Below are 13,902 nucleotides of genomic sequence, written 5' to 3' on the forward strand. Positions count from 1 at the left end.
TTTTTTGTTTGTTTTATTTTTTGGGTGTCAGTCCTGGGGCTTTAACTCAGGGCCTGGGTGCTGTCCCTGAGCTTTTGTGCTCAAGGTTAGCGCTCTATCACTTGGAGCTATATATAGCACCACTTCTGGTTTTCTAGGGGTTAATTGGAGATAAGAGTCTCACAGACTTTCCTTCCAAGGCTGGCTTTGAACCATGATTCTCAGATCTCAGCCTCCTGAATAACTGGGATCTTAGGCGTGAGCCACCATCTCCCAGCTATAATATGATTCTTAATCACTCTGTTTTCAGTGGGCTGGTTTTAGTGCTGATGTTTTGTTGTTGTTGTTGTTTTTTAATTTTGGGGGGCGTCCAGTCATGGGGCCTGAACTCTGGGCCTGAGCGCTGTCCCTCAGCTCTTCAGCTCAAGGCTAGCGCTCTACCACTTGAGCCATAGCACCACTTCCGGATTTTTCTTTTTGCTTATGTGGTGCTGGGGAATCGAACCCAGGGCCTCATGCATGCAAGGCAAGTGCTCTACCACTGAGCCACCTTCCCAGCCCCTAGGGCTAATGTTTTTGTGTGCAAGAAGTGAGTTCTATTTGATTTATTGTGTTCTTTCTCCTGGCCATTTTCTTGTGGCTTTATTTGATTAATGATCATAATGGATATTTGAGTCATGCCTCTGGGTTGCTTTTTCTTGTCTTCTCACTTTGGCTAGAGGCTCTAGAATGTTAGCGTCAATGACCAATTTCATCTGCTCCTCTGCTCAGGAGGGAACAAATATCAAGGACTCAGCTGACTGAAGGGACAGTGCGGCAGGGTCTGCCAGGTCTCTCCAAGGCTGAAAGTAAGGCCTTAGCATAGCCACAAATTATAAAGCTCTCCTCTATCAACAGAAACAGCCTACAAGTGAAGAAAGAGTACAGAAAAGGAGAAAATCCTTCCCAGAACACCCATCTAACAGGGACACATATGCACAATATATAAAGAACTCGAAAAAGTTAAATAACCAAAAGACAAATAACTCCAACAAACCGACAAATAAAACTGAACCGACACTTTTCAAGTGAGGAAGTAACAATAACCTATACATCCATGGGAAAAAAAATGTTCATTATCATTGAGTTTCTACCTCGCCCTATAAGAAAACAAGACTACAAATGATGATAAACTCTGGTAAGGTTGTAGGGGAAAAGGAACTTTTACAGTCTGTTGGTGGGAAGGCAAATTAATACAGATACTATGGAAATCAGTACGGAGGTTCCTCAAAAAGTTTAAAAATCGAACTACCACATGGCTTTGCTGTATCATTCTTCTTGGAAGACACCCAAAAGGATCAAAGTCTGCTTCCTGCATAAAGATATTTGTTTACCCGTGTTTATCGCAGCGCTAGTCACAATGGCCTAATTACAGAATCAGCCTAGTGCCTACCAACAGATGAATGGATAAAGAAAATGTGGTGGGTAAATACAATGCAGTATTTTTCGGCCATAATGAAGAATGAAATTATATCATTTGCTGGAAAATGGATGGCATTGCAGATCATCCTATTAAGGAAAATAAGTGTCTTTGTGGTACACAAAGACAAGTATCACTTATTTTCTCTCATTTGTAGAAGCTAAGGGGAAACAATAACAAAACAAAACACCAAGGCAATTAAGGTAGAAAGGGGCCCCCTGGGGAGGTGGGAAAGGAAGGAAAAAGAGGACAGGAGGAGAGAGATAAGGAAAGGTAGCTGAGAGGTAATATGTTTAAAATATCCTGCACACATCTGTGGACATGTCATGACAAAACTAGCTGTGCTTAATGCAATTTATGCAAGTTTTAAAAAAAAAGGAAAAGGAAAAGATCTGGGTTCTGGTGGCTCTTGCCTGTGATTTTAGCTACTGAGGAGGCTAAGATCTGGAGTTAGGGGTCCAAAGCCAGGCTGGGTAGGAAATCCACGAGACTCTCATCTCCAGTCAACCACCAAAAGACCAGAAGTAGAATAGTAGAGCACTAGCCTTGAGCACAAACACTCAGGGACAGCACCCAGGCCCTGAGTTCAAGCCCCATGATCAACAGAAAAGAAAATCAAGATCCACCATGCATCATCCATAGTGTGACCTGCCAGCACCCCCAGTCTGTGGGGTCCCGTGGGTTGCACAACTGGGGGGTCTCAAATTCCAGTTCATCATGAGGGACCAGACTGGCTCGTGAGCACCAAGACCACACCCCACTGAGCCCGTGTTTTCCTTATTCCCTGTCCTAGATGGGTGCCCCACCCCCCACTCCTGCCTTTACAGCTGTGCTTCTGGAACCTTCCCTCCACCTGTCCAGAGGCTGCTGAGTGTCCCTTCCCGGATGTCAGCTCTATGTCATTGGAACACATCCCCGAGCTCGTTCCTGAAGGAAGCATGTGGGTTCGCTGCGGCAGCTGGCCTTGCTGCTGGAGACCCGAGGTGGTGGCCCGTGGAGGAAGGACTGCAAGGCAGAGCCAGACTACTACAAAAGAGAGAAGAGGAGACGGGGGAGGCCCACATCCCCTCCAGGGCCTACGCTCAGTGACCTGCAGGCCTCTCACCCCACCTGGCCCACCTTCCCAGGCGCCTCCCTCAGGAGCCCACGCAGGGCTCAGGGCACAGAGACTCTAACACCTGGGCCTGTCACAAAGCAAAGCCCACCCATGCTGCCTCCCTGTTCCTGACCTCTCCAACATCTATCCACTGTCTTTGAATTCGTGTATGAATGCCAAATTCAACCTGCTTCTCCAGAAAGTACTCTACTTGATCACGAAGCCTTTTGCAGGCGGACAGGGTGAGCTGTGTGGCGATGTCAGTGGAGGTTTTTGTCTCTCTCCTCTGGGGGGCAGGTCGGGGGCACCAAGTGTGCTTTGTGTTGGTTGCTATTGTTTTTGATCAGGTGCGCTCAGCCATGTCTCCTGGTCTTCGTCCAGGCTGGGCCAGCGCCCCTAGCTTTTAAACTTGGGATGGTGTGAAGCCCCAGGCCAGCCGGGCTGGGCTGGGTGGGGCGGGGCATTGCTTTACCCCTGCTGGCTGCGCTGAGGAATTTGGGGGGTCATATTTTCCCGCCGTGTTCCTTGCTTGCAGAGCAGCAGAAGCTCTGTGTCTCCCTCTTTCCCCCCTCTCCCCCCCGGAGTTCTGCTCTGTCTGTGGAGGAAGTCCACGGACAGCCACAGAGGGAAGAGCCCCAGGCACAGGGCTGAGGTTGTAGGGAGTGGGGGGAGACAGGAGTGTGGCCTCCATAGTGGGCTGTGGAGTAGGAGGAGTCTGGGACAGCAGGTCTGGGGCCTGGGCAGCTGGGGGTGGGGGGGCGGGGGGGGGAGTAGAGTGGCAGCGGCCTGACCAAGGAGAATCCAAGCCATGGAGGAGGTGAGGATGGAGGAGGTGAGGATAGGCCCAGAGCCAGGCTGACCCTTAGACCAGCAGTGGCCACACAGCCCTTGGTCCTTGGTGTAGGGCGCCTTGTGGAACCTAGAGGGGTGGGCATGCTGGAAGGACCACAGGCATGGGCCCCTTGGGGTCCTGGGACTGGAAGAGAAGCAAGGGACCCGGTTAGGAGTGTGAATGGGGACCCCACACCACCCATGTGAACGTTAAACTCCCTGAGCTCGGTATCCCACAATCCTTCTCTCCCCTTGGCATAGCAACCGCCCTCCATTAACCAGGGAAGCCCCAGATGGAGTTCTTGGGTTCTTGGGGTTCTGAGCCTTCCCCTCCAGCTGGTCCTGCTTCGGGCTCCAGGCCTCCTGTGTGGGTCTCCTTGTCCCCCACCCCCATATCCCACCGTACCCAGCACCCACAGACCTCCATACTGAGGAGGGAGACAGAGGGGAGGTCCCTCAGAATCTGAAGGGCTGGAAAGTTCCAGATTCCAAGTTCCCAGAGCATGGGTGTGAAGGGCTGAAGCCCTTGGCTTTGCGCCCCCACCCCACCTCCCACCCTGGCCAAAGCAGGGCCCCTCAAAGTATGAGCCCCTGAACCCCCACCCCGGCCTGTGGGTATGGCCGTCACCCAAGGGGACCCAGCTTCGTCGCAGACGCACACACAAAAAACCAAAGAGACAGATATAAATCAGCCCTTGTCGTTTATTCTCAAGGAACAAGGTATTTTGCATGTCTGGGCTTGTGGTAAACGGAAAAGCTAAAAAGAGCGCCATGGACACTTCATTTTTTTAAACATTTTGGTCACAGAATTATCACTCCTCCTCCTCCTGTTCTCCGAATTTGGGACCGAATTAATGAACATGTCTCAAACCGCTATCTTTGAGCTTCTCCGTTTTGTTGCGTAAACTACACACTACACCAAACACACGAGGTGTGGATGGGCAGTCAGAATCCCAACACTCTCAGCAGATCTGGTTTCACCATAGAGTATGGAATGGACCATTTCTGCGTGCGTGAAGACCTCGGTGAGGCTGGCAGCGTGGCTCCGACCGCAGGGGTGGGCGCACGCGCGTGGGGGACGCTGTTGAATTTGGGTGGGGCGGCCTCAATCAGGTGCTAGTTGGTCTCGTGGGAAGGTAAAAGGGTGACCCTCGGAGGGGGCGTCTGCTCAGGACTCTCCAGTCCCACAGTATGGTATCCGCACCACGTGGCTTCCTGTGTAGGGAGACGAGGTATGCCCCCCACCCCTCCCGGGCTGTCCCCCACTGCCCACGTCCGGTCCACAGGTCTCTGCACATGCCTTCCGCTGAGCAGGTGCTTGGAAATGCTCCCTGATTGGGTGAAGGGTGGATGATGAGTGGGTGGGGAGCTGGCGGGGTACCTCTACCCCGTGGAGGTAAAAAACATAGAATGAAATAAATAAAACATAGGAGAACCAGATTGTTCCGTCCAATCTTGGAACTCTGCACAGGGGCGGGGGTGGGGGTGGGGGGCGCAGAACAGAACCGTCCGCGCCTTGATTAAGGTCTCACGCGGAGAGCAGCCAGGCTGGGCACTGAACAGCCGCCTGGCGCATGCCAACGATTCAGAATTTTTTTTGTCTTTTTTAAAATTTTGTTGATTTCTTAAAACAAACTCAAAACTATGAGATGGGAGGATGACGTGGCTCCGTGGAAAGGAGGGCTGAGGTTCTGGGGGAAGGGTTCTCAGGGCTTGTGGGTAGGGGAGCAAGGGGACCTGGGGGGAGGGAGGGAGAGGCGGGCCCCAGAGGGGCAGGGGAGGGGGAGTTTGAGGGGGAGGGGCTTGGTGGTGGAGAGGTAGAGGATGGGGCAGAAGGGGAACCTCAGGGTGCGGCTGGGAGGAGCCTGGGGGGACCAACAGTGGTGAGGTGGAGCTTGGCACACTGCCAGTGATCAGGAACTTGGGGTGACCAGAGGAGGGAGGGGCTTGGGCTGAGGGCTTAGGAAGGACTGGGGCTCAACGCTTGGGTTGAGGGAGGGCCGGACGGGGCACTTGGGGGTGCTGGGCAGGCAGGCTGGGAGGGTGCTGGGCGGGCAGGCTGGGCGGGCAGTCAGGGGGAGGAGGAGTCCGGGCTGGGGCCGTGATGGGGTTGATGTGTATGGCGGTGGCGCACATGATGGATGGGTGGCTGTGATGCACATGACGCGGATGAGGAAGGCAATGAAGGCAGGTAAACACGGCACATCCTACTTAATAGAGCTAAGAGTATAAATTCTTCTCTAAATAATTTAAGAAGCAAAATAGTCTCAACTGGTACCCAAAGGGCTGTGTAGCGGCCGCCGAGCTACGGCACCAGGCAGCTACACAGAGCTCCGTCCCATTGCTTTCTAGTTTTTTTTTTCTGCAAAAAAAATAGATGCTCTCTCTAAAACACGGGAAAAAAATAATAAAGACACCCACAAGAAAGAAACCAAAAGTCAAATTCCTAATTTCGAAGCTGGCTAGGTGTTCTGGGATCTGAGGGTTATTCACTGAGCAACACAAAAGTCAGCGTCCAGACCGGACGCTGCTCACAAGCCACCATTTCCACTAAAACTCCGTGAAAACCTGGGTGAGGGTTGGTGCTGCGAACTCAGATTCTGCCAGGGGGGGCACTTGCGGTTCAAGGTTCAAGACTCCAGGGGCCTCTCTACTCTAGAAGGGAGGAAGGCAGGCATTAAGTGTGGAGGTTCAGAGGTAAGGTTGGGGTGAGGGGCCTGGCTGCCTGAGTGGCAACTCCAGATGGCACAGAGTTATGACTCCAAGGGGCCAGGTTGTTGGTTCTTTCCCCCTCAAATGGGAGGCAGCCAGGAGGCGCCCCCTCTGAGGAATGCATTGGGAATCGGTGCCATGTCAAGTGTGCCTCCAGGATAGGCCAAGACCATCAGGATCCTAGGATGAGACTGAGTCTCCATCAGATCCTTATTCTTAGGGTCGGAAGTGTTCGGAATATTCCCCCTCGTTCCTCGTTCTGAGGTTTCCAGCCAGAGAGGATTTTGGTGGTGGGTGGGTGTTCCAACCCCTCCTAGAGAAGGAGGGGTGGGGGAGGAGATGGGCCTGGGATTGGGGTGGGCAACTCGCTGAGTGGGGCTGGGATGGGGTCCTGAACCCCTCTCCTCCCCTCCCCCCCCTCAGCTGCCAACCCAGGACTCGGTGCTCTCTCTCTCTCTCCTCTCCCTCCTCTCTCTCTCCTCTCTCTCTCCTCTCTCTCTCTGCTTGTCCTACAGCCACTGCACTCTGCGAAGTCACAAAGCAATCAGAAAGATCTAAGGGCGGTTGCGGTGTGAGGCCGGATGTGAGTGCGAGTTGGATGTGGCACATGAGACTTAACGAACGAAAGAGATTTTTTTTAGCTTCTTTTCACAGTGGGTGGTCATGCACAAGACTCGTATGGTTCCACAAGGACCCGGGTGGCCGAGACCCCCTGGGGAGAGGGCGTCGGGGCACCCAGCCCTGGTTCCGTTACCATGTTTTTTTTTGGTCTTTTTTGATATTTTGCTATTTAGAGTTTAGAATAACATACTTATTTCTCTTAACTCGTGTAAGGATTGAAATTCTTATTATTCTCATCATTATTTGTAATCATGCATTAAGAGGGAGAAAGGAGGATTCACTTGGCATTAGCGTGTCACACGGCCACACGATGACAGTAGAGAAGAAGCGCAGCAGGTTCACCAGGTTTGACACAAACGCCACCACAAAGCTGAGCACAGACCGCATCTAAGGGAGCTTCTGCAGAACCCCGGGGGGAGGGGGAGGGGAGGGGGAGGAGGGGCCTGCAGGTAAGGGGAGGGAGGTGCTGCTTAGATCTCCTCCTCGCCGGCCTCCTTGTGGAAGGTGCTGGCATCCACCTTCTCGGGGAAGATGATGTTGACGGCCAGCTCCTCCCCACCGCTGTACTGCAGCAGCAGGCTCTTCTTCTGGCGCAGCATGTGGTTGTAGCGCAGGTTGGCCACCCAGGCCTCGCACTTGTTGAGGAACACGATGCCCACGGTGCCCAGCACCACCAGGCTGGTGAGCACGCCCAGGATGGTGAAGCAGATGGCCTGGCCCTCGGTGAGGGGCGGGCTGCTCTTGCTGAGCTCTTTCATGGACACCTTGAGGACGCGGTGCTCAGGCTGCTGCACAGGCAGCTCGTGCACCCCGGGGGTCAGGCGGTAGGTGAGCCCGTAGCCGCTGGGCAGGTGGGTGACCTGCGCGGGGGTGGCCGCCCGCTTCTTGGCGCAGGTGGGGCCCGTGAACGGGGGCTTGCACAAGCACTCGTAGCTCACCTGGGCATGCTGCAGGCAGGTGCCCCCGTTCTGGCAGGGGTTGCTGGCGCAGGTGGTGACCGGGCGGCTGCAGGTCTTGTCGATGAAGCCGGCGGGGCAGCGGCAGCGGAAGTCGCCCCCGATGTCGGTGCAGACGCCGGCATTCTCGCACGGGTTGGGGGTGCAGCTGTTGGCCACGATCTCGCAGAAGTTGCCCGAGAAGCCAGGGGGGCACAGGCAGGAGGCATGGGAGGCCCGGCCCTCATCGTCCACGCAGGTACCTCCATGCTGGCACGGGGAGCTGGAACACAGGGCGGGAGCGGGGGGAGGGAAAGGGCCCTCTGGGCGTCTGGGCTAGGACAGAGGCACAGGGAGAGGGGAGGCCTGGCTCCTCCAGAGAGAAGGAGGAAGGGCCAGCCGGGGTCACATGCCCAGGATGGGCCTCCGAGAAGGAGGCTCACCATGGTCCAAGGATGGGGTACCCACCACCCCCATCACGAGGCCAGCCTGGAGTAGACCTGACACCCCATCCCCCCACACCCCAGGAGACCCACATGCTCCCTCGCCCCTCACTTCATTTCTCCAGCCAGAGGGCTGATGGTCAATCACCAGACAGATGGGGAAACTGAGGCTGGGAGAGGAATCACCAGTGACAGCCCAAGTTTGGAAGGAGACCCCCCCCAGGCTCAAGTCCCTGGGTTGCTGGCATAACCGAGCTAGAAGGGGCATGGCTCAAATCCTCCCCCTCCCCAGGGAAGGTGGGGGCTGAGGGAGGGAGGCTGGAGCACAGTGTCTGTCTGTCTGTCTGTGTCTATCTGTCTGCAGTGGGCTGTTTCACTGAGGCCCATCCACCCGCGGGCAGCTAGCAAACCCAAGCTGTGTGCTCAAAGCAGAGCACACAGCAGTTAATGGAAGTGCTTTCAAAGACGCAAGCTCTCTGTCATGTGGTAAATGCCAAAACTCCAAAGGAAGAAAGAGCCCTAAACACAAGAAGCCAGTGTGGCTGGTCGGGGGCCTAGGACGCGGAACAGCTGGGCTCTGGGCCTTTCAAAGTCCCCCAGGGCTCTATTGTGACCCACTGGTTCAAGTCTCTTAGACAGAAGAGTAAGATAGGCTCAAGTCTGGCTTTGTTTTGTTTTGTTTTTTCCTCGGTATACACAGCAATGGGGGTGGGTGTTCAGTGATCATCCTCTCAGCTGACCCCCTGACGAATACAGACCTTTAGACACCACCCTCTGATCTAGCTGCCGGTTAGGCACCTTCCTGGGTTCTATTTGAGGACACCCCCCTCCCTCCTCAGCTGCTGGTTGGGGACTGGGTATCTTCCTTTAAGATCTTGAATGTAGACTCTGCCTCAGGCTCTCTGCCCCCACCCCCTGCCCAATCTAAGTGTGAGAGCTACTGGTGTGTGTGTGTGAACGAGGCTTAGGGGATGGTCTCCTTCAGAGACCCCCCCATGCCTCCCCACACCTCAGGTTCGGAACCCCAACATCACCCCTGCAGTAAGTAAGTGGGTTTTGCAAACACCTTGGCCCTGCTGAACTCTGACCTCTTATTCCTTCCTTTACCTGAGGACAAGATGCCGCTCAGAGCCCGCGGGACTTGGGAACACCAGGGGATATGAAATTGCCTGGGGGGGGGGATTTATGGAAATGGCACCTTTCTCCTTAACTGTCCCATCAGAGGGGTCCCCTGAAGGGGGCTGCGGGGGAGGGGCCAGGGAGGGCCTCACTTCTTTACGGGCACATAGGTCCAATAGAGTCGGTCTGAAAGAGGCTTTTAGGGGTGAGAAATGGCCTCGAAAACAGCCTGAAAGAGGCAACAGCCTTCCCTGGGCCGAGCAGAGTGAGGAAGGCAGTGTTTACCCATTGATCACACACGGCCCGTCCTTCTTCTGGCAGTCGGTGCCCGAGTACCCTGGGGCGCAGGAGCATTCGTACTGGCCATTGTCTAGGTTCACGCAGGTCCCGTTGTTGGCGCAGGGGGTGGAGATGCAAGGCCGGATATCTGGGGGACAGAGAAAATCAGAGGCCCCCAGTGAGGTGCGTCGGGACCCCGAGGGAGCTGCCAAATGGCTCTGCTCTCGGAGTTTCTAGTGAGAGGACATAATGACTGCTCCCGACCCCCTCCCCCCCAAAAAAAAACCCTACCTAGGAAATGAATACATTAAAGGCTGGAAAACTAAAGTGGCTTGCTGTGTGGAAAGGAGCTACGGCTACTGCTATTCAGCAGACTGCTAGCTGCACCCTCTTCTTGTCCTGCCCCTCACCAAGATGGTGTCCCTGAGCTGGGCTCCCCCCTCCCTGCCCTCTCCCACCAGGCCCAGCTTCCTATGATTAGGGAAGGAGTCTTCACGTCTTCACCACCACCAGCCCTTCATACTATGCCATCAAAGACCCCAGCAGAGGAACAAGAAAGCTGACCTCTCCCCACCTCCAACTCCCTCCCCACCCCCACTGCTTCAGGTTCCCAACTAAAGGGGTCTGAGGTCAAAAGGCTGCATCTTCTCAAGGCAGCAAAATTAGAGCTATTTATTGGATGCTGGTACATTTGTACTGTCTCTTAACACCCGGTGTCAAGCTCACTTCATTATTCAGGCTCAGGAAGGCAGGGCGGAGCTGAACAAAGATGTCTGGGGTGAGGGTTCGCTGAGGTAGAGACCCCAGCTCTGAGCAGGGCCTGAAAGGCTCCTTCCCCAGCGGCCCCTGCCCACTGCCGCAGGGCTGCGGAGTTCAGCGCCTGCCCACCCCGTGCCTCAGTCTCCCTCCATACAAAAGGAAGGGCTTGCTCTCTCTCACACACTCTCTCTCTCTCTGGCTGACCCCCTAGGGTTTTCTGTCAGTTAAGTGGGCCTGGCAGCAGGACGGAAGTCCAGGCAGGCCTGGGCTCTCCTGCGCTCATACCACACGTGTGTAGATTTTCTTTTCTTTTTCCCCCCTTTTCAAAGAGACCCGCGCCCTGGTGAAGACCGCAATACATCAACCAGAAAAAGGCTGAACGCCATGTTGATGGACTCTCCCTGGGAAACCGGCATGGTGGCGGGAACATAAAAAGGAGGATTTATCTTTCCCGGATAGAGCATGCACTGCTTTAGCACAGGGAGGCTCCACAGCCAGCTCCTAATTTTCTGCCCCTAGCTCGTTTGTCACTCAGAAGCTTCCATTTAAGATATAAGAGCTAGAAATCACCCCCCCAACACACATACACACAACACACACACACACAAACCTCAACCTCTCCTCACCCTGAAATGCCAAGTCTAAGTACTAACCGGGAGGACCCCTAAAGCCGGGCAGGGCTCAGCTCTAACGAGAGACTGGGGCTGGGTCTCCTCAGAGACTGCAGCTGTGGCCACAGCAGGCAAAAGGAGAAAGGGCTGGCAAATACCCAGTGGCTAATCCCTCCCTCCCTCCCTCCCGGGGACCCCAGCCTGTCCAGGCTGCCTGGTGTGGAGGGGATCTAACCCAGGACCCAAAGAGAGAGGGTCCTGAAAGCTCCAGGCATGGGGCTCCGTGTTCATACACCAGGGAGGGTAAGCTCTAAGCTAAAAGTCTAACCCTGATCCCTAATAGAGGTTTTTCTTAACCCCCTGAATACCCAAGCCGTTCAAAGCAGCTGCTGCTGCTGCTGCTGTGGGCTGAGGGGCTGAGCGTGAGTCAGCTGCAGGTAAAACCTTGCATCATATGGGAGGGGGAGGTATGGCGCAGAGACAATTTGAGCAGAGGTCCTTTTGTTGCTCTGACCCTCAGTTTCCCAATTTGTACCCCCACAGTCTGCTATGGTTGGGAGAAAGGAAGCCCAGGAATAATTGTCTGTGCTGTTGCTGGGAGATTTTTCTAGAATTTCAGTTTGCTTGGACTTTGGGATGGGTTTTAGTGAGTGAGGAAAGACTACAAGGTCCATTTTGCAGTTTGAAAACTGCAGCAAAGACAGGCAGCTCTGTGACTGGTGTGTGTGTGTGTGTGTGAAATTAAATGACAAAGATGGCCTAAATGAATGAATGGAAACAGAGGACTCTAATCTGTACTTTCACCTCTTTCAGCCTTTCCTTCCCCAGTTCCCATCCTATCTGGCCTCCAATCCTGTGGGTCTTCCCTCCATTTCTGCTTCCCTACCCTGAGAATGCCCTAGCACCCTCTCCTGATTTTGTTTCTTGATGCCTAAGCCCTGAGCTGAGGCGGGTGCTTGCCCATCTCTGCACTTCACAGACCTACGTGGGCTGCCTGCAGTCTGGGGTCCAGGGGCTTAGTTGTGTATGGGGGGGGGTTGTTTTGTGACTCTTTATTCAACAGGCAGCTCCTCAGACCCCCTTCTGCGGGTGCTAGAGGTGAAGAAAGCAAAGTCCCTACCTTTGGAGAGGTGCTGGGGGGCACAGAATGGGTACCTACAAACAAAGCGCCCTACTCATGCTGGGAGGAGGCCCACCTGAAGAGGAGGGGAGGGAAGGGAAGGGGGGGCAGCCTGACCTCCCTGGGAGGCCAGGGGACCCGGCCAAGGGTGGGCAAAGGCGGGTGCCCACCTATATCGCAGAGTTTGCCATCCCAGCCAGGCTTGCAAAGACACTGCCAGGGCTTGTCGCAGAATCCGTTCACACAGCCGAGAGAGGTCACACACTGGTCACACATGGGGCCCTGCCAGCCAGGCTCACACCTGCGGGAGGGCGCGGGAAAGACAGGACCGCATGAGAGAGCAGGGGCGGGGGTCCACTGGGGGCCGGGGAGAAGACCCGTGAAGGGGAAGCCCACACAGAGGCGGCCTAGGGGGTCTCACAGCATCCATCACCTGAATGCAAACCCTGGAGAGGGAAGGTGCTGAGGCCCAGACACACGAGGGTCCCAGGAGTCCCGAGGACTGCGTTTTGCCGCAGTGGCCCGCAGTGGTCTCTTCCTGCTCCAGCTCTCCTGGCCCCCACCTCGTCCGCCCCCGCTTCCTTCTCCCTCTCGCTCTCCCCCCCACCCCACCAGTTTTCTGCAGGAGCAAAGAAGCTGTGACGCAGTTTTATTACCAAGCTCCCATCTCCTCACCCCCCCCCCCACGCCATGACTCCTCAGGATTCTTCCTTGGACCCCACCAGCTGCAATTACCTGCAGTTCTTGTCCCCCTTGCAGAATCCATTTATGGGGTCGCAGGATGGGATGCATTCAGTTCCTGGGACATGAGAAAGGTGACAATTCACCCCACAAGGCTGGGGTGTGGGGGACATGAGCCTGATCCCCTCTCTTCTCCCAGCAGCCCGCTTACCCCCTTTGGGGGGGTTAGCAAGGACCCTCTGGGGTGCTGCTAGCCTGGCACACAGTAAGGAGGTCTGATCTGTGAATGATAAGAACACCCTGCCATGTTCCCAGCCAAGGGGTGACCACAGTGCACTCACCCTGAAAGCAAAACAGACGCAGGCACCCCTCCCTTGCCCCCCACCCGGGAAAACATGACACCGTGAGTACCCCCCTAAGAGCTGGGATATGGAACAGTAAAAGGAAACCTTTTGACCACTAGACATTTGCCTAAACCCTCATTCTGGCAAAGTGAGCTTTGAAAAAGGGACCTGTTTTTCGAGAGGTGTCCGTTCTGGGGGAAAGCTGGGACAGGTTCGAGGGCCGCTTCCCAGGTAAAGGGATTGGATTGGATTATTTTATTTTCGGATAAAACCTGGTCGACTCTTCCCCTTCCCCCTCCCCACCCTACACTCTCCGCATTAAGAACGACGCAAGCCTTCCGCACCGGCTGAGATTCCACCACTGTTGGGATGCTGACACTTTAATAGTCACCTGCTGTATGCATTCACTCAACTAGCTCCTCGGCTTTCCAGACAGCACCCCCCCCTCAAAACCACTGGCGCAGTGGGGGGGGGGGCCGGGCTCGCGCAGCCGGAGACAGATGGCCGCGGCGACAGGAGTGTCGCAGCCCCTCACCTAGAGACGCAGCGCCGCGCGGAGGGGGCTCGGCCTGCGCCCTCCGAGCGGGGCCGGGGACTTCGGCGGAGAACTGGGGAGGGGGGCTACGACGGCCAAGGCAGCCCCCCTTCGGGGGCCCCCCAAAACCGGCTCTCCAACACGCAAGCAAGGGACATCGCTAAAGTTGCGCCCCGAAGCTTTTTTTTTTAAACAGAAGACCTCCTTCCTTCTCTCCGTCCCCGCCGCCTCACTCCGCGGGGCGGGAAGGGGCTGGGGTCCCCCATCTCCCCGGCACCTCCTCTGGGACCCCCTCTCACCCTCACGGCCGAGCTGGACGCGCCGGGGCGGCGGGGAGGGCGAGCCGGGCACCGCGCGCGCGGGGCTTAGGGTTAGTTG

The 13,902-nt window shown here is 55.5% G+C and overlaps 1 protein-coding gene across 1 annotated transcript in view; it reads right to left on the reverse strand.

Annotated features, from left to right (window-relative positions):
• Window positions 1–7,132: 7,132 nt before the first annotated feature.
• Window positions 7,133–13,902, reverse strand: part of Dlk1 (delta-like 1 homolog (Drosophila)) — a 12,975-nt gene continuing 6,205 nt past the window's right edge. Inside the window, exons 2-6 of the mRNA XM_013013078.1 lie at window positions 13,525–13,658; window positions 12,700–12,763; window positions 12,135–12,265; window positions 9,481–9,622; window positions 7,133–7,916 (exon numbers count right to left, since the gene is read on the reverse strand). Of these exons, the coding sequence (XP_012868532.1) occupies window positions 7,169–7,916; window positions 9,481–9,622; window positions 12,135–12,265; window positions 12,700–12,763; window positions 13,525–13,658 (1,219 nt within the window). The 3' untranslated portion in view covers window positions 7,133–7,168. The remainder of the gene's footprint in view (window positions 7,917–9,480; window positions 9,623–12,134; window positions 12,266–12,699; window positions 12,764–13,524; window positions 13,659–13,902) is intronic.

This window comes from Dipodomys ordii, unplaced genomic scaffold (genome assembly GCF_000151885.1).
Source record: "Dipodomys ordii isolate 6190 unplaced genomic scaffold, Dord_2.0 Scaffold2, whole genome shotgun sequence".
Taxonomy (NCBI): domain Eukaryota; kingdom Metazoa; phylum Chordata; class Mammalia; order Rodentia; family Heteromyidae; genus Dipodomys; species Dipodomys ordii.